Here is a 19,777-nt window from a genome sequence, read left to right as displayed (position 1 = left end):
TGTCGTTGGACGAAATGACGTCGGACGAAAAGACATAGCACCGACGGAAGGAAGGTCATTGATGAAGCAGATGAAGATGGTTGGGCCTAGGACACTGCTCTAAGGAACACCTGCAGTAGTGTCCTGTAACTGAGATGACCCATACAAGCCTCTTCATCTTACTCCATCAGCATATCCTTTCATTCCTTTATCCCTCATCTACTTATCCAGTTTCCCCTTAGACATATGGATATCACAAGGGTGAGCTTTTGTTCAGCTATGATGCCGCTGCAATCAACTAGCTGGTACTCAATGGAAAGGGACAATGGATGAATGCGAGGCATAACAGAGCATGATCAGCAGATGTGAACTGCACCCACAGCAAAGAAGGATTAGAGAGGAGAAAAGTGGCAAGATATTAATATTCCTGATAAATCACTCAACCGGGGGTTCAACTTTACAGCATCTGGGTCACACTCTTCACTTACCTCAGTTACGATGGAGGTGATATCTTCCTCAAATACAACGTGTTTTACAAGCTCCTCATGTGTGCTGGGCACTTCCAGTGTGTTTATCCTGTACTCAGGCTGTGCTCCCACTAGTACAATCAGCACTGACTGGCAGGCCACATAAATCTGGAAAGTAAACACTTTACATTACCTCGTTATATCGAGCAGAATGAAAACTACCATCCACAAACCAATTGTTGCAGTTCACCCATGCGCTCTCCGAATATTTACCATTGCCAATCCACTGTCATCCCTTTAAGTAACATTCCCGAATCCATCATAGCTAACCTGAGCCTCATATCATTGTAGCTTCCTTTGCTTAGATTCAAGACCCTAGTCTCAGAATCAACTATGTAAGGCATTTTCAAAGTGGGAGTTGCGACCTGTGGGTGGATCGTGGGCGGGTGTCGGCAGGGTCGTGGAGCCGTCACGGCGCAGCGCACCCAATCGCACAAATTTTCGCGCAACAGCCGCAGCAGCTTTTAACAATGCCGGCTGCGAGCGGCTTTGAAAATGACGGCTGCAATAATGAGAAAAATGTACGCGCACTGTGGATGCCTGCCTGCTCATCGGTTCGCACAGGGCTAAAGAGTTGGCTTTTAAAGCAGATCAAGGCAGTCCAGCAGCACGGTTCAATTCCTGCACCAGCCTTCCCGAACAGGCGCCGGAATGTGGGCGACTAGGGGCTTTTCACAGTAACTTCATTTGAAGCCTACTTGTGACAATAGGCGATTTGCACTTCATTTCATGTGCAGAACCACGTTCCTAACATGCATTCTAATAACAAAACACTTTGGTATGCATTGTGGGTGTTTATGCTTTGTAACTGCTTGTTGGGTAGGTTTTTCCTGTAAGCTTCTTGAACTGACAAGGCGAAAAATTTTAATTGATTGTGGGATGCAAACTCATTATACTGGATTTTATCAGGCAGCTGGAGATGGGCTGGGGCCAGGTGGCCCATATAGTGATATAGGGAGGCAGGAAGGATGCACATTGCGGGGGCGTGGTGTTGGAGCATGCCTGAAATTTTCCCACCACCAAGCTACCTTGCACGAGGAGCCAATGAAGGATCTCCCTGCCTCTGTCGTTGATGAGGTGCAGCCCTGGCACCCGCTGACTGCAAAGCGGGTCACGCCATCTCCACCCCCCCCCCCTGCTAGTCACTGCTGTAAGGTCGGAAACGCAGCAGTCAATATGTGCACACAGGCTCCCACAAACAATGACCAAATCATCTCTTTCAGTCATGTTGGTTGGGGATTAACTTTGGGTCGCGGTGGTCGGCCCACGAGTCGCTAAGGTCGGCTAGCATGGGCCGCGAAGGTCGGCCGGCGTGGGTCGCGAAGGTTGGACAGTTGGTAAAAATGGTCCCCGGAAAAAAGTTTGGAAAACACTGATCTCTGTCACTCTCTATCTTGATGAAGAATTCTATCATATGACTTCTGGTGGCGGTGATGTGCTGAGCGGATGCACATCAGGTGGCTCTCCTCCCAACTAGAACCAAAATAGTGTATTTTCGGAGATTTCTGACTCAAAAAGACACCCAAAACCTTCCCAAACTTAGACGGAACAAAGACTAACAGTGGTGAAGAGGATGCCGGCAAACAGTAGCTCGAAGAGCTGACAAGAAGGCAGGAGCGGCAGAGAGGGGCACGAGCAATGGGCGGCCGGGCCAGCGGACCCACGAGGCGAGGTGGAAGCTCCAACTACCCAAGAGCGGGGAAGACCCAGGGACGGTTGGAAAAGCTTTTTTAAAAAAAGCACTGGCCGCCATGAGGGGGGCGATAAAAACAAAATTCCAGGTGGTGGTAAAGGAGATGGTGACCGAGGCGATGGCATCCCTCCAGCAGACAATAGACGACATGGGGAAGAAGGTGGAGGCGCAAGAAAGGAAGAACGATCCTGAAAGGCGTCGTTAGATCAGAGCAACAGGATCGTGGCTCTGAAGGCAGAGGTGACTCCGCCACTCCTGCCTTCTTGTCAGCTCTTCGAGCTACTGTTTGCCGGCACCCTCTTCACCACTGTTGGTCTTTGTTTTGTCTAAGTTTGGGACGGTTTTGGGTGTATTTTTGAAGCAGGTGGCGACAAAGGGGAACTTGAAGAGGAAAGTCGAGGACCAAGAGAACAGGTCTCAATGACAAAATGTCCGGTTTGTGGATTTGCCGGAGGGCATCGAGGGCAGGGACCCAACAGACTATATCGCCCAAATGCTGGGCAACCTAGTCGAGAGGGACAGCTTCCCCAGTCCTCAGAACTCAACAGGGCACACAGGCCGCTCAGGCCGAAACCCAAAGCAAGGGAGCAGCCGAGAGCAATAACTGCACAGGTATCAGGACCAGGAAAAGATCCTGAGGTGGGCCCGGCAGACTAAGTCGTGCTCATGGGAAGGGCACAGAACCCGGGTCTACCAAGACACTGGGGCAGACTTGCAAAATAAAGAGGGTCGGATTTAATAAAGCAAAATCGCCGCTCTATAAAAATGGGGTGAGGTTTGGCTGTTCCCGGCCTGACTCTGGGTCACACACCAGGGGAAAGAACATTACTTTGGCACCCCGACGGAGACCAACGAGTTTGAGAGAGTGAATGACCTGGAGAGGGACCAAACTCGGCAGCAGTGAGGACACAATGAAAAAGGACCGTAGTGGGGAAAAAGAGCAGAGACCAGAGAGGAGAATGTGGACTTTGTGTTTGCGCAGGACTGTACTGCCTCATTAAGTGTTGGAAGATAAGACTTCCCATGATGGCCATGGTGTGAGTGGTCACACAAAGGACAGCTCCTTCTTGAAGGCACAGATAGGAAGTCTTGGTGATACTGGGTGGAATTTTGATAAAAAGGCTTAGGTGAAGGCTGGACGAGTAGTTTCCCCCGGGAGTGGTATGTCTGCTGGTTATCAGACTGCAGAAAACAGTGAGAGACCAGGCTAAAGAATTGAAAGAATCCTGTACTGTAGCAGCTAGTGTAAGCATGGAGGCGGGGGAAGGGCTGCTTCAAGGTGGAAGGCCCCAGCAGTTGATGGCTTTTATTCGGGCTGGTTTAGCTCAGTGGGCTAAGTGCTTGGAGGTGCAGGTGTCGCAGATTCGGGAGATCGAAGGAGTCTCGGACCACAGCAATCATGTAGTGGCTCTGGAGGCAGAAGTAGGCTCCCAGAGGATCACTGTAAAATGTTGAGGGCAAAGGTGGAGGAGCCGGAGAATGCCCCCAAGAAGGCAGAACCTGCGAATAGTGGGCCTGCCTGAAGGAGTGGAAGGAGTGAGTGCCATGAGGTACGTCTCGAAGATGCTGGCGGGGCTGGTGGCAGAAGGGGTGCTAGATAAGGTGCCTGAAGTGAACCAATCGCATACGTCTCTGAGGCAGAAGCCGAGAGCTGGGGAGCAGTGATCTTGAGACTCCACAATCTGTGGAGAAAGAGAAGATTTTGCAATGGGCCAGGGAGAAGCGTACCTGCGACTGGGAGGGGAATAAGATCCAAATTTAACAGGACATGGGAGCAGAGTTGGAAAAGCAGCGGGCAGGCTTCAACAAGGCCAAGGCGGTGCTGTACCAGCGGCATATCAGGTTTGGGGTGCTCTATCCAGCGAAATTACGGGCGACGTGCGGAGTTCAGGAGTATTATTTCGCGGCCCCAGAAGCGACCGAAGACTTCATTAAGGAGCATAAACTGTGGAGAACTGAGCGGACAATGCTTGGGAACCGGGGTGCTGGCCCTTTGTAATGGTTGGGAGCATGTTTGAAGTGGGGGTAGGGATTGGGTGCTTCTGTCTTTTTTGGAGGGAGGGGTTTGCATTGGGAGGTGCCTTTGGGCAGGAGCTGCCGTGCTAGCAAGTAATGTGGGTGAACAGAAGTGAGGTGGTGAGGGAGAAAGCGGAGAGGAGTGGCGGCGGGGGTGGGGGTGGTGTTTGTTGCGACGTGGCAGGAGGTGAGAGATAACATGGTCAGGGGCGGAGAAGGGAGCCATCTGGGATGGACTAGATGTAGGGTGGAATTAAGGGGGCGGGAGTTAAGTGGGGAAGATGACGGACGGTAGAGGGGATTGGAGGCGTAAACCTCCAGTAAGACTGGTAACGTAGAACATCCAGGGACTGAATGGGCCGGTTGAAAGGTCGCGGGTGTTTGCGCACCTCAGGGGCTTGCCAGCTGGGGTGGCTTTTCTGCAGGAGATGCACCTCCATGTGAAGGACCAGGTTAGGTTAAGGAAGGGGTGGGACAGGCAGGTTTTCCACTCGCGGTTTAATTTGAAATTGAGGGGAGTGCCGATATTAATGAACAAAAAAAATGGGATTTGAGAATGCGAAGGAGGCGAGGGGTCCGGGTGAGAGATATGTGATTGTGAATGGAGTATGGAAGGGGCACCGGTGGTGTTGGTAAATATGTATGCCCCAAATTGGGTTGATGTGGGTTTTATGAGGGGGTTGCTAGCAGCAATCCCGGATTTGGCCATGCACCAGTTAATCATGGGAGGAGATTTTAACTGTTTCCTAGAGCCGAGGTTCGGTAGGTCAGCCCCAGGTCGATGGGTAGGGTACAAATGGCAAGGGAGCTTGGGGGCTTATGCAGAGGATGGGTATGGTGGATCCATGGTGCTTTCAGAACCCAGGGGGAAGGGAGTATTCCTTCTTTTCACCTATCTATGAGGTGTATTCAACGATTGATTACTTTGTAGCGAGTCGGGAGATTTTGGTTGGGGTGGAGGGGGCAGAGTATGCAGAGATAGTTATCTCGGACCATGTGTCCCGCTGGCTGGAGACTCGGTTTAGTACGGGATGAGAGCAGAGGCTGGGTTGTAGGTTTGACTCGGGGTTGTAGGCGGATGGAGGTTTTTGTGATAAGGTGCGGGCGGCGATTAGGGATTATGTGGAGTTGAATCAGAATGGGGAGGTGTCAGCGGCCATTTTTTGGGAAGCACTGAAGGCAGTGGTCCGGGGGGAAATTATTTAGTTTAAGGCTCGTGCGGATCGGGAACGGAGGGAGGTACATGACCGTGTAGTGGGTGAGATAGTGGAGGTGGACAGGGAATATTCGAGGGCAGAACGTTATCACAGTGGTTAGCACAGTTGCTTCACAGCTCCAGGGTGCCAGGTTTGAATCCCAGCTTGGGTCACAGTGCGGAGTCTGCAAGTTCTCCCCGTGTCTGCGTGGGTTTTCTCCGGGCACTCCAATTTCCTCCCACAATCCAAAGATGTACGGGTTAGCTGGATTGGCTATTCTAAATCGCCCTTAGTGTCCAAAAAAAAAACGTTAAGTGAGGTTACTGGGTTACGGGGATAGGGTAGAGGTGTGGGCTTGAGTGGGGCGTTCTTTCCAAGGGCCAGTGCAGACTCGATGGGCCAAATGGCCTCCTTCTGCACTGTAAATTCTATGATTCTACAATTCTGTGAGGGTGCCCGCCGTGGAGGGATTGGAGAGGAGGAAAAAGTTGCAGGGGCAGTTTGACAGGCTGACAATGGGGATGGTGGATGGGCATATGGGGTGCAATATAAGTATAGGGAGAAGACGAGCCGCATGCTGGCGCACCAGCTGCAGAGGCAGGCCACAGCCAGGGAAATGTTGAAGATATTGACAGCGGCTGGAGTGTCACAGTCAGGGAAGATAAACGAGGCATTTAGGGAGTACTACCAAGGACTTTACAAGGCAGACCCAGGGGAAGAGGAGGGGCACATGCGGCTGTTTCTGGATCAGCTGGAATTTCCCCAGGTGGAGGAAGCAAAGAGGCAGGTGTTGGAGGAGCCCCTGGGGCTGGGGTAGGTATCAGCAGTATGAAGCCAGGGAACGCCACTGGACCAAATAGATACCCGGCGGAATTCTATAAGGACCTGGCACCACATCTGTTGGGGGCGTTTAATGAAGCACTGGAGAAGGAGGAATTGCTGGACACGATGATGCAGGCACTAATCACACTAATCCCAAAAAAGGGCATGGACCCGGTGGAATGTGGGTCGTATAGGCCCATATCACTATGGAACACGGATGTGAAAGTATTGGCTAAGTTGTTGGTGGGAAGGATGGAGGATTGTGTCCCGGGGGTGGTTGCAGAAGATCAAACAGGCTTTGTGAAGGGCAGGCAGCTCGCGAGTAATATAAGACGGCTGTTGAATGTGGTGATGAATCTGTCGGGGGCTCTGGTACCGGAGGTGGTGGTGTCCATGGACACAGAGAAAGCACTTGATTGGGTGCAGTAGCGGTACCTGTTCGAGGTTTTGGGAAGGTTTGGGCCGAGATTTGTGGCATGGGTGCGATTGCTGTACGTGGCACCAAAGGCGAGGATGATGAAAAGAGCTCACGATGCTTAGACTTACATAGGAGTCAGCGAGGCAGGGGTACCCACTATGGTAATATGCATCACTGTAAATACACAAGGGGTTAATGTAAATACACATGGACTAAATAGACTCTAGAGGGAGCACCAGAGACATGACACACAGATATTCAACCAATAGGTCAGTAAAACAGGACGCAAATGGGCATTCAAGACACACACACAGGTGACACTACCACAGGAGGGCATTACACCAACCCATATAAAAGGACACATCACACATGATCTTCCTCTTTGCAGTGGAAACACTCAGTGGGTACACAAGGTTGATTTGAAACACATCACACCCACCACGTGGATTGTAGCAGACTGGTTCGTCAGTCTGAGTAGCTAAAGCAGGATTAGCAGGAGAGTCGAATCCAAGTAGGAGAATCGTTAACAGTTTAATAAATGTGTTAAAGCTATCTCCAAGTCTGAACCTTCCTTTGTCAGAGTGTACATCAAGGAAGCAGCTTATGCTAAGTCAAGAGCATAACAAAACATGGTACCCAGGAGTGACCTGTTTAAATCCATATAGTTACAACTCAGCAAACAGTGAAAACCAGCAATAGCAGCCAGGCAAGATGATGTTCAAGATTCCGGTTCCACAGCAGCTCAGGTACCAAGGCAATCTCAGGGAAAATTGGCGTTGGTTCAGGCAGAGATTTGAGATCTACCTGGTAGCGTCTGACCTAGATGGCGTGGCGGATGCAGAGAAAATAAAGCTTTTACTTACCATCACTGCTCCAGAAGCAGCTGAAATCTTCCAGACCTTCAAATACTCAAAGGGGCAAAACAAGAGCGACTTCCAGGCAGTCCTGGACAAATTCCAAGAATTCTGCGAGGAACATACAAGAAAAAACAGTAAAAGAGGCGCCAAAACTCACCACGAGGTAGGCTCGCAGCAACAAATGGCAGTTTTGATTTGCAGCTATCTTGAAAAAGGAGCTGCACATGCGCAGTTGCGCGAAGAGCGCACAGAACGGGAAGGTCCGTTTGCGCATGCGCGAGAAGCCGCGCATGCGCAATTGCAAAACAGGCCCCAACGAACCGCGATATGCGCAATCGCTTCCTACATCACACGCTTCGTGACGTCAGAGGCCCTGGACCACGGCCACTTAAAAGGGAAATGTCCCAAAACACGAAAAAAGAAGTTTTAAAGCCGTAAAACTCGATTCTTTCACCTGGAACGACAGCACAATGCCTGAAATCAAACCAGTAGCTGAAAGTAACCTCCGCAGAACCCTGCAACAAGCAGTTAGCACCGCTCAAAGAGATGATACAGTCCTTGAAGACTATGACTCAGCCCTTGAATTTTTCTTTGGACATCCCAAGCCCAATGCCAGCTCCGACACAAAACGTGATGATATGGTCCTAGAAGACTACGACTCAGACGATGATTTCACCTTGGGAGGTGGCTACCCCAGTACCAAATTCAAACCGCAACTAGAGGTGTTGTACATTGAAGACCCCGACGACAGGTTCTTCGGAATGGGGAACCTTCAGCCCAGCATATATGACATCCCGACTCGTAAGTGCAGGATTATGCTGCGGCCTGACACCAAGAGACAGAGAGCGGTACAAGCCCACAGGGAGCGGCTGCTGCCACACAGAGAGTGGTCCACGCACCACGAAGAGTCCCGGACTCCACACAGAGAGTGGTCCACGCACCATGAAGGGGCCCAGCCTCCACACAGAGAGTGGTCCACGCACCGCGAAGAGTCCCGGACTCCACACAGAGAATGGTCCACACACCACAAAGAGTCCCAGCCTCCACACACAAAGCGATGAAAGACTCCACAGCGAGACAACTGCACGTCTCCACACAGAAAGTGACTCCAGTGACACAAGCCTCCACAGCAAGCTTGTGGACAGAGTCCACGATAGAAGCAATGTAAGACTCCAGAGCGCAGTCCTTGCATGAACAAGACCATGAAGGTCTAGAAACCTCCTCTGAGCAACCAGCAGCAGACGATGCAGGCCTGCCACACTCAAGTGAACAGCAAAAAGACTATGACAGTCTACCCACCTCAAGTGAACGACAAGAAGACACTGAGGCTCTACCCACTGTATGTGCGACAAGTGACAACAGCATCCCACTTCCCATACCAGATGTGCAATGTGACAGACCGCAGCTAATGTGTACAGAGGCACTCGACAATCACAGTGAGACTACTGGTGACTCCGGTGACACCACGTTACATCAAACCTCATTCACTCGAGACTCTCCACAAGCAAATGTATTCCTGAACATTTTGACTCCAGGCGTGGAGCATCAAGAAACCTCAGCTGACTCAAGTGAACCTGAAATGACTCTGGACGGGGAGCATCAAGAAACCTCAGCTGACTCAAGTGAACCTGAAATGACTCTGGACGGGGAGCATCAAGAAACCTCAGCTGACTCAAGTGAACCTGAAATGACTCTGGACGGGGAGCATCAAGAAACCTCAGCTGACACAGGTAAACCAGTAAGGGTTCGGACGGGGAGCATCAACGAGCCAAAACTGACTCAGGCGAAACAGACCTGACTCAAGATGGGGAGAATCGACAAGCCAAAGCTGATTCCAGTAAGCCGGACAAGACTCCAGACGGGGAGCACCGCAAACTCAGTGATGGCACGCTCAAGGAAACAGCAGATGCCACAAAGCACGCTGACACGAGTAACTGTGTGAAGGACACGTATTATCCACAGAGTGTGGTCCTTGAGCGCAGCAAACACGGCAACACAACGAACCACCACAACAATATCAAAGACAATAGCAAGAAGCGTCCCAAAGTCAGCAAGCACGACAAAAACAATGGAACAACGACTGGTACGTCATGGTACAACTCTGCCAATGCGGGACACTGTCACTGCTCAGCTCAGGACAGGGCAGGGAACACAGCCCTCAGTCAGTGTAATAGAGAGTAAACTGAACAGGGAACACTCCCCTCAGTCAGTGTAATAGAGTAAACTGGACAGGGGACACTGTCCTCAGTCAGCGTAATAGAGTAAACTGGACAGGGAACACTGCCCTCAGTCTGTGTAATAGAGTAAACTGGACAGGGAACACAGCCCTCAGTCAGTGTAATAGAGTAAACTGGGCAGGGAACACTGCCCTCAGTCAGTGTAATAGAGTAAACTGGACAGGGAACACGCCCCTCAGTCAGTGTAATAGACAGTAAACTGGACAGGGAACACACCCCTCAGTCAGTGTAATAGAGTAAACTGGGCAGGGAACACTGCCCTCAGTCAGTGTAATAGAGTAAACTGGACAGGGAACACTCCCCTCAGTCAGTGTAATAGAGTAAACTGGGCAGGGAACACACCCCTCAGTCAGTGTAATAGACTGTAAACTGGACAGGGAACACTGCCCTCAGTCAGTGTAATAGAGTAAACTGGGCAGGGAACACTCCCCTCAGTCAGTGTAATAGAGTAAACTGGACAGGGAACACACCCCTCAGTCAGTGTAATAGACAGTACACTGGGCAGGGAACACTGCCCTCAGTCAGTGTAATAGAGTAAACTGGACAGGGGACACTGCCCTCAGTCAGTGTAATAGACAGTAAACTGGACAGGGAACACTCCCCTCAGTCAGTGTAATAGAGTAAACTGGACAGAGAACACTCCCCTCAGTCAGTGTAATAGAGTAAACTGGACAGGGAACACACCCCTCAGTCTGTGTAATAGAGTAAACTGGACAGGGAACACTGCCCTCAGTCAGTGTAATAGAGTAAACTGAACAGGGAACACTCCCCTCAGTCAGTGTAATAGAGTAAACTGGACAGGGAACACTCCCCTCAGTCAGTGTAATAGAGTAAACTGGACAGGGGACCCACCCCTCAGTCAGTGTAATAGAGTAAACTGGACAGGGAACACTGCCCTCAGTCAGTGTAATAGAGAGTAAACTGGACAGGGAACACTCCCCTCAGTCAGTGTAATAGAGTAAACTGGACAGGGAACACTCCCCTCAGTCAGTGTAATAGAGTAAACTGGACAGGGAACACTCCCCTCAGTCAGTGTAATAGAGTAAACTGGACAGGGAATACTCCCCTCAGTCAGTGTAATAGAGTAAACTGGGCAGGGAACACTCCCCTCAGTCAGTGTAATAGACAGTAAACTGGACAGGGGACACTGTCCTCAGTCAGTGTAATAGAGTAAACTGGACAGGGGACACTGCCCTCAGTCAGTGTAATAGACAGTAAACTGGACAGGGAACTCTCCCCTCAGTCAGTGTAATAGAGTAAACTGGACAGGGAACACTCCCCTCAGTCAATATAATAGAGTAAACTGGACAGGGAACACTCCCCTCAGTCAGTGTAATAGACAGTAAACTGGACAGGGAACACTGCCCTCAGTCTGTGTAATAGAGTAAACTGGACAGGGAACACTCCCCTCAGTCAGTGTAATAGACAGTAAACTGGACAGGGAACACTCCCCTCAGTCAGTGTAATAGACAGTAAACTGGACAGGGAACACTCCCCTCAGTCAGTGTAATAGACAGTACACTGGGCAGGGAACACTGCCCTCAGTCAGTGTAATAGAGTAAACTGGACAGGGAACACTGCCCTCAGTCAGTGTAATAGACAGTAAACTGGACAGGGAACACACCCCTCAGTCAGTGTAATAGACAGTAAACTGGACAGGGAACACTCCCCTCAGTCAGTGTAATAAAGAGTAAACTGGACAGGGAACACACCCCTCAGTCAGTGTAATAGAGTAAACTGGACAGGGAACTCTCCCCTCAGTCAGTGTAATAGACAGTAAACTGGACAGGGAACACACCCCTCAGTCAGTGTAATAAACAGTAAACTGGACAGGGAACACTGCCCTCAGTCAGTGTAATAGAGTAAACTGGACAGGGAACACACCCCTCAGTCAGTGTAATAGAGTAAACTGGACAGGGAACACTGCCCTCAGTCAGTGTAATAGAGTAAACTGGACAGGGAACACACCCCTCAGTCAGTGTAATAGAGTAAACTGGACAGGGGACACTCCCCTCAGTCAGTGCAATAGAGTAAACTGAACAGGGAACTCTCCCCTCAGTCAGTGTAATAGAGTAAACTGGACAGGGGACACCCCTCAGTCAGTGTAATAAACAGTAAACTGGACAGGGAACACTGCCCTCAGTCAGTGTAATAGACAGTAAACTGGACAGGGAACACACCCCTCAGTCAGTGTAATAAACAGTAAACTGGACAGGGAACACTGCCCTCAGTCAGTGTAATAGAGGAAACTGGACCGGGAACACACCCCTCAGTCAGTGCAATAGAGTAAACTGAACAGGGAACACTCCCCTCAGTCAGTGTAATAGAGTAAACTGAACAGGGAACACTCCCCTCAGTCAGTGTAATAGAGTAAACTGGACAGGGGACACTCCCCTCAGTCAGTGTAATAGAGTAAACTGGACAGGGAACTCTCCCCTCAGTCAGTGTAATAGAGTAAACTAGACAGGGAACACACCCCTCAGTCAGTGTAATAGAGTAAACTGGACAGGGGACACCCCTCAGTCAGTGTAATAGAGTAAACTGGACAGGGGACACTGTCCTCAGTCAGTGTAATAGACAGTAAACTGGACAGGGGACACTCCCCTCAGTCAGTGTAATAGAGTAAACTGGACAGGGAACACTGCCCTCAGTCAGTGTAATAGACAGTAAACTGGGCAGGGAACACTGCCCTCAGTCAGTGTAATAGAGTAAACTGAACAGGGAACACTCCCCTCAGTCAGTGTAATAGAGTAAACTGGACAGGGGACACTCCCCTCAGTCAGCGTAATAGAGTAAACTGAACAGGGAACTCTCCCCTCAGTCAGTGTAATAGAGTAAACTGGACAGCGAACACACCCGTCAGTCAGTGTAATAGAGTAAACTGGACAGGGAACACACCCCTCAGTCAGTGTAATAGACAGTAAACTCGACAGGGAACACACCCCTCAGTCAGTGTAATAGAGTAAACTGGACAGGGAACACACCCGTCAGTCAGTGTAATAGAGTAAAAAGGACAGGGAACACACCCCTCAGTCAGTGTAATAGAGTAAACTGGACAGGGAACACACCCCTCAGTCAGTGTAATAGAGTAAACTGGACAGGGGACACCCCTCAGTCAGTGTAATAGAGTAAACTGGACAGGGGACACTGTCCTCAGTCAGTGTAATAGACAGTAAACTGGACAGGGGACACTCCCCTCAGTCAGTGTAATAGAGTAAACTGGACAGGGAACACTGCCCTCAGTCAGTGTAATAGACAGTAAACTGGACAGGGAACACACCCCTCAGTCAGTGTAATAGAGTAAACTGGGCAGGGAACACTCCCCTCAGTCAGTGTAATAGAGTAAACTGGACAGGGAACACAGCCCTCAGTCAGTGTAATAGAGTAAACTGGGCAGGGAACACTGCCCTCAGTCAGTGTCATAGAGTAAACTGGACATGGGACACTGTCCTCAGTCAGTGTAATAGACAGTAAACTGGACAGGGAACACTCCCCTCAGTCAGTGTAATAGAGTAAACTGGACAGGGAACACTGTCCTCAGTCAGTGTAATAGAGTAAACTGGACAGGGAACACTCCCCTCAGTCAGTGTAATAGAGTAAACTGGACAGGGAACACTCCCCTCAGTCAGTGTAATAAAGAGTAAACTGGACAGGGAACACACCCCTCAGTCAGTGTAATAGACAGTAAACTGGACAGGGAACACACCCCTCAGTCAGTGTAATAGACAGTAAACTGGACAGGGAACACACCCCTCAGTCAGTGTAATACAGTAAACTGGACAGGGAACACACCCCTCAGTCAGTGTAATAGAGTAAACTGGGCAGGGAACACTGCCCTCAGTCAGTGTAATAGACAGTAAACTGGACAGGGAACACACCCGTCAGTCAGTGTAATAGAGTAAACTGGACAGGGAACACACCCCTCAGTCAGTGTAATAGAGTAAACTGAACAGGGAACACTCCCCTCAGTCAGTGTAATAGAGTAAACTGGACAGGGAACACTCCCCTCAGTCAGTGTAATAGAGTAAACTGGACAGGGAACACTCCCCTCAGTCAGTGTAATAGACAGTAAACTGGACAGGGAACACTGCCCTCAGTCAGTGTAATAGACAGTAAACTGGACAGGGAACACTGCCCTCAGTCAGTGTAATAGACAGTAAACTCGACAGGGAACACACCCCTCAGTCAGTGTAATAGACAGTAAACTGGACAGGGAACTCTCCCCTCAGTCAGTGTAATAGAGTAAACTGGACAGGGAACACTGCCCTCAGTCAGTGTAATAGAGTAAACTGGACAGGGAACACTGCCCTCAGTCAGTGTAATAGACAGTAAACTGGACAGGGAACACTGCCCTCAGTCAGTGTAATAGACAGTAAACTCGACAGGGAACACACCCCTCAGTCAGTGTAATAGACAGTAAACTGGACAGGGAACTCTCCCCTCAGTCAGTGTAATAGAGTAAACTGGACAGGGAACACTGCCCTCAGTCAGTGTAATAGAGTAAACTGGGCAGGGAACACTGCCCTCAGTCAGTGTCATAGAGTAAACTGGACATGGGACACTGTCCTCAGTCAGTGTAATAGACAGTAAACTGGACAGGGAACACTCCCCTCAGTCAGTGTAATAGAGTAAACTGGACAGGGAACACTGTCCTCAGTCAGTGTAATAGAGTAAACTGGACAGGGAACACTCCCCTCAGTCAGTGTAATAGAGTAAACTGGACAGGGAACACTCCCCTCAGTCAGTGTAATAAAGAGTAAACTGGACAGGGAACACACCCCTCAGTCAGTGTAATAGACAGTAAACTGGACAGGGAACACACCCCTCAGTCAGTGTAATAGACAGTAAACTGGACAGGGAACACACCCCTCAGTCAGTGTAATACAGTAAACTGGACAGGGAACACACCCCTCAGTCAGTGTAATAGAGTAAACTGGGCAGGGAACACTGCCCTCAGTCAGTGTAATAGACAGTAAACTGGACAGGGAACACACCCGTCAGTCAGTGTAATAGAGTAAACTGGACAGGGAACACACCCCTCAGTCAGTGTAATAGAGTAAACTGAACAGGGAACACTCCCCTCAGTCAGTGTAATAGAGTAAACTGGACAGGGAACACTCCCCTCAGTCAGTGTAATAGAGTAAACTGGACAGGGAACACTCCCCTCAGTCAGTGTAATAGACAGTAAACTGGACAGGGAACACTGCCCTCAGTCAGTGTAATAGACAGTAAACTGGACAGGGAACACTGCCCTCAGTCAGTGTAATAGACAGTAAACTCGACAGGGAACACACCCCTCAGTCAGTGTAATAGACAGTAAACTGGACAGGGAACTCTCCCCTCAGTCAGTGTAATAGAGTAAACTGGACAGGGAACACTGCCCTCAGTCAGTGTAATAGAGTAAACTGGACAGGGAACACTGCCCTCAGTCAGTGTAATAGAGTAAACTGGACAGGGAACACTGCCCTCAGTCAGTGTAATAGACAGTAAACTGGACAGGGAACACTCCCCTCAGTCAGTGTAATAGAGTAAACTGGACAGGGAACACTGCCCTCAGTCAGTGTAATAGAGTAAACTGGACATGGAACACTGCCCTCAGTCAGTGTAATAGAGAGTAAACTGGACAGGGAACACAGCCCTCAGTCAGTGTAATAGACAGCAAACTGGACAGGGAACTCTCCCCTCAGTCAGTGTAATAGAGTAAACTGGACAGGGAACACTGCCCTCAGTCAGTGTAATAGAGTAAACTGGACAGGGAACACTGCCCTCAGTCAGTGTAATAGAGTAAACTGGACAGGGAACACTGCCCTCAGTCAGTGTAATAGAGTAAACTGGACAGGGAACACAGCCCTCAGTCAGTGTAATAGACAGTAAACTGGACAGGGAACTCTCCCCTCAGTCAGTGTAATAGAGTAAACTGGACAGGGAACACTGCCCTCAGTCAGTGTAATAGAGTAAACTGGACAGGGAACACAACCCTCAGTCAGTGTAATAGAGAGTAAACTGGACAGGGAACACTGTCCTCAGTCAGTGTAATAGACAGTAAACTGGACAGGGAACTCTCCCCTCAGTCAGTGTAATAGAGTAAACTGGACAGGGAACACTGCCCTCAGTCAGTGTAATAGAGTAAACTGGACAGGGAACACAACCCTCAGTCAGTGTAATAGAGAGTAAACTGGACAGGGAACACTGTCCTCAGTCAGTGTAATAGAGTAAACTGGACATGGAACACTGCCCTCAGTCAGTGTAATAGAGAGTAAACTGGACAGGGAACACAGCCCTCAGTCAGTGTAATAGACAGCAAACTGGACAGGGGACACAGCCCTCAGTCTGTGTAATAGAGAGTAAACTGGACAGGGAACACACCCCTCAGTCAGTGTAATAGACAGCAAACTGGGCAGGGAACACTGCCCTCAAGAAGTGCAAAATAATTAGAAAATTAGCCACGGAATCCTTTTAAATGTGTGGATCAGGATTGTGGAAAGTTATAGATTAAGTACACAGGAGTTGTAAATCTGCTATCAGTTTGACATTGTCAAAACAATCCAAAAACAATGCTGTTTATCACAATGTCATGAGATTGCAGTCAGTAGATTATTTGTTTGAAGACCATAAACAGGATCACAATATACTTCAGAAGCTTTTTCTCTCTGAGGAAAATCTTGCACATGTTGTCGTCTCACCTCAGTGCAGAATAATACTGGATGAAAAGCCATTCGGCATTATCTATCTTTGTCAGGCCCTGGACTTATCTTGATACTTAGCCCCACTACGTTTGTTTCACGATAGTCCTATAGTTTCTTCTTTACCTCAAGTGTTCATCCATCTTCCGGACTGACCTCAATCTCCATGTCATTCAGTACATTTCCGATCATAACCACACGCAGTGCTTCAAAAATAACTCAATCACGTCTCAGCCATCTTCTATCTGCTCTGGTTGCTGAGCCTGTCTCAAAGTCATATCTGCTGATTTGCTCCGTGAAATGTAACATGATGTACTGCCCAGGAAGAAACACCATCCTCCAATGTTTCGCAAGTGTTTAGTAATGCGGCCTTGCTTCTGAACTCTATACTAGCTCTGTTTATAACTTCAACGCTTCCAGTTGCCTTTGTAAACATTTTTCACCACTTATCCTGTCACTTTATGTGCATACAGCCCAGGTCTCTCTGTTGCAGCATCCTGTTTAAAACTGAACCATTTTGTTTATTCTGTCTCGCATCATTCTGCTGGCCAAAATGAATCATCTCGCCCATTTCTGTATTAAATTTCCTCCGCCTGCCGCGTCCACCAGCCTCTCCACATCCTCCATGAACAGTCATTACCCTCCTCATTGCTCACTACATATTGGAGTTTTGTGTCATCTGCAAAGTATGCCCTGTGCTTCCAGATCCAGGTCATTAACATGTACCAAATACACACACAATGTTCAAGAATCTCACCCAAGTATGAAGCCAACATGTGACTCAGAAAGACTTGCCTTTACACGGTACAGTTAACCATGACACAAGTGCACTTTAACCTGTATCACTTCATATTGAGCTCAGTGAACTAACATAAGAACATAAGAACTAGGAGCAGGAGTAGGCCATCTGGCCCCTCGAGCCTGCTCCGCCATTCAATTAGATCATGGCTGATCTTTTGTGGACTCAGCTCCACTTTCCGGCCCGAACACCATAACCCTTAATCCCTTTATCCTTCAAAAAACTATCTATCTTTACCTTAAAAACATTTAATGAAGGAGCCTCAACTGCTTCACTGGGCAAGGAATTCCATAGATTCACAACCCTTTGGGTGAAGAAGTTCCTCCTAAACTCAGTCCTAAATCTACTTCCCCTTATTTTGAGGCTATGTCCCCTAGTTCTGCTGTCACCCGCCAGTGGAAACAACCTGCCCGCATCTATCCTATCTATTCCCTTCATAATTTTAAATGTTTCTATAAGATCCCCCCTCATCCTTCTAAATTCCAACGAGTACAGTCCCAGTCTACTCAACCTCTCCTCATAATCCAACCCCTTCAGATCTGGGATTAACCTAGTGAATCTCCTCTGCACACCCTCCAGCGCCAGTACGTCCTTTCTCAAGTAAGGAGACCAAAACTGAACACAATACTCCAGGTGTGGCCGCACTAACACCTTATACAATTGCAACATAACCTCCCTAGTCTTAAACTCCATCCCTCTAGCAATGAAGGACAAAATTCCATTTGCCTTCTTAATCACCTGTTGCACTTGTAAACCAACCTTCTGTGACTCATGCACTAGCACACCCAAGTCTCTCTGCACAGCGGCATGCTTTAATATTTTATCGTTTAAAAAATAATCCCGTTTGCTGTTATTCCTACCAAAATGGATAACCTCACATTTGTCAACATTGTATTCCATCTGCCAGACCCTAGCCCATGCACTTAACCTATCCAAATCCCTCTGCAGACTTCCAGTATCCTCTGCACTTTTCGCTTTACCACTCATCTTAGTGTCATCTGCAAACTTGGACACATTGCCCTTGGTCCCCAACTCCAAATCATCTATGTAAATTGTGAACAATTGTGGGCCCAATACGGATCCCTGAGGGACACCACTAGCTACTGATTGCCAACCAGAGAAACACCCATTTATCCCAACTCTTTGCTTTCTATTAATTAACCAATCCTCTATCCATGCTACTACTTTACCCTTAATGCCATGAATCTAACGTTGGATGTTCTATTGAACATCAATATTTAAAACAGCATTTTTCCAAACCGATTCTGGGTAAGAAGATTTCTACAAGCACAGTATACTCTGAGCAGAAACACAGATACTGTATGCCCTCTTACTCTCCAAATTGCTTTAAATCCCAAGCCAGTCCATCTTGTTAATAAGCAAGTGCCGTGGAGAACCATTTGGAGGCCTGAAAGTCACAAGTTTGATCTGGAATCGGTGTTGGGTTAGCCGATCTTAGCCCCGATGGCAATAAGGACAGTACAGTGACACTTACCCCCAGGCCAGGTCAGTGAAGTAAATATTTCTGGAGCTTCCTTGATAAATCTCCCCAGTCTTGTACTTGCCACATCTGACTCAACCTGCACCCCTTCATTTTCCTTCGATCAAGTGCTATGGGATATTTTAGGAATATAGCAAGTCTCCACCTTTCAGCTGCTTGGATCTGTTCTAAACTTTAACTAGATGGTTTAAAGGGTTATCCAGCTGTGCTCCTTGTCGAGCAACACGCTTGTCAAACAAAAATTTATCAATCTCAGCCTTTAAAACATCAAACAGTCCACAGCCTGTTGGATGACAGGATTTCAGATTCACGTTAATCTTTGTGTGAAAAAGTCCTCATGCTTTCTGTGGTCTTACTTGGTCAATTGTTCCCATCCTGCTAAACGTAAAGACATCTTTTTCCATTTTTAACTAAACATTTCTTTTCCCATATTTTTCAATCGTCGTGTTGTATATTAATCTTCATTCTGCAGTTTGAGATTGTTTGAACTCAGCTGGTCTAGCTACACAACACATGGTGACAGTTCGATCACTGTTTTACTCTCTCACACACAGGCAGACAAACTATAAATACAGAGTGCAAATGATGTGACGTGTCATTTTATGTCCAACTGCAGGAAGTCTGAAAATCTACAGATTGACTGTTTTCACAATTACAACAGCAATGAAACGTTTTGATCATCGGCATCGAGTCGCCTCATTTCACAAGTTCTGTACAGGCCTTGGGGAGGGGAGGGGGAAGAGAGGTTGGGGGCTTCTGGATGCCCCCCCCCCCCGGTTGGGGGCCGTGGGGGAATGGGTTGGGGGCCGTGGGGGGGGGGATGGGTTGGGGGGCGGGGGGGGGATGGGTTGGGGGGCTGGGGGGGAATGGGTTGGGGGGCTGGGGGGGGAATGGGTTGGGGGCTGGGGGGGGAATGGGTTGGGGGGGCTGGGGGGGGAATGGGTTGGGGGGCTGGGGGGGGGAATGGGTTGGGGGGGAGTGGGGGGGAGGGAATGTTGGGGGGGGCTGGGGGGGAATGGGTTGGGGGGGGGGGGATGGGCTGGGGGGGA

The 19,777-nt window shown here is 48.9% G+C and overlaps 1 protein-coding gene across 2 annotated transcripts in view; it reads right to left on the bottom strand.

Annotated features, from left to right (window-relative positions):
- slc22a15 (solute carrier family 22 member 15) overlaps nucleotides 1-19,777 on the bottom strand; it is an 83,402-nt gene that overhangs the window by 63,196 nt on the left and 429 nt on the right. For both annotated transcript variants that reach the window (XM_038822336.1, XM_038822337.1), the window contains exon 2: nucleotides 468-614. In XM_038822336.1, coding sequence (XP_038678264.1) covers nucleotides 468-614 — 147 coding nt within the window. The remainder of the gene's footprint in view (nucleotides 1-467; nucleotides 615-19,777) is intronic.

This window comes from Scyliorhinus canicula, chromosome 16 (assembly GCF_902713615.1).
Source record: "Scyliorhinus canicula chromosome 16, sScyCan1.1, whole genome shotgun sequence".
Lineage (NCBI taxonomy): Eukaryota > Metazoa > Chordata > Chondrichthyes > Carcharhiniformes > Scyliorhinidae > Scyliorhinus > Scyliorhinus canicula.
The sequence above is the reverse complement of the archived record's forward strand: the minus strand, read 5'-3'. Positions and strand labels throughout refer to the sequence as shown.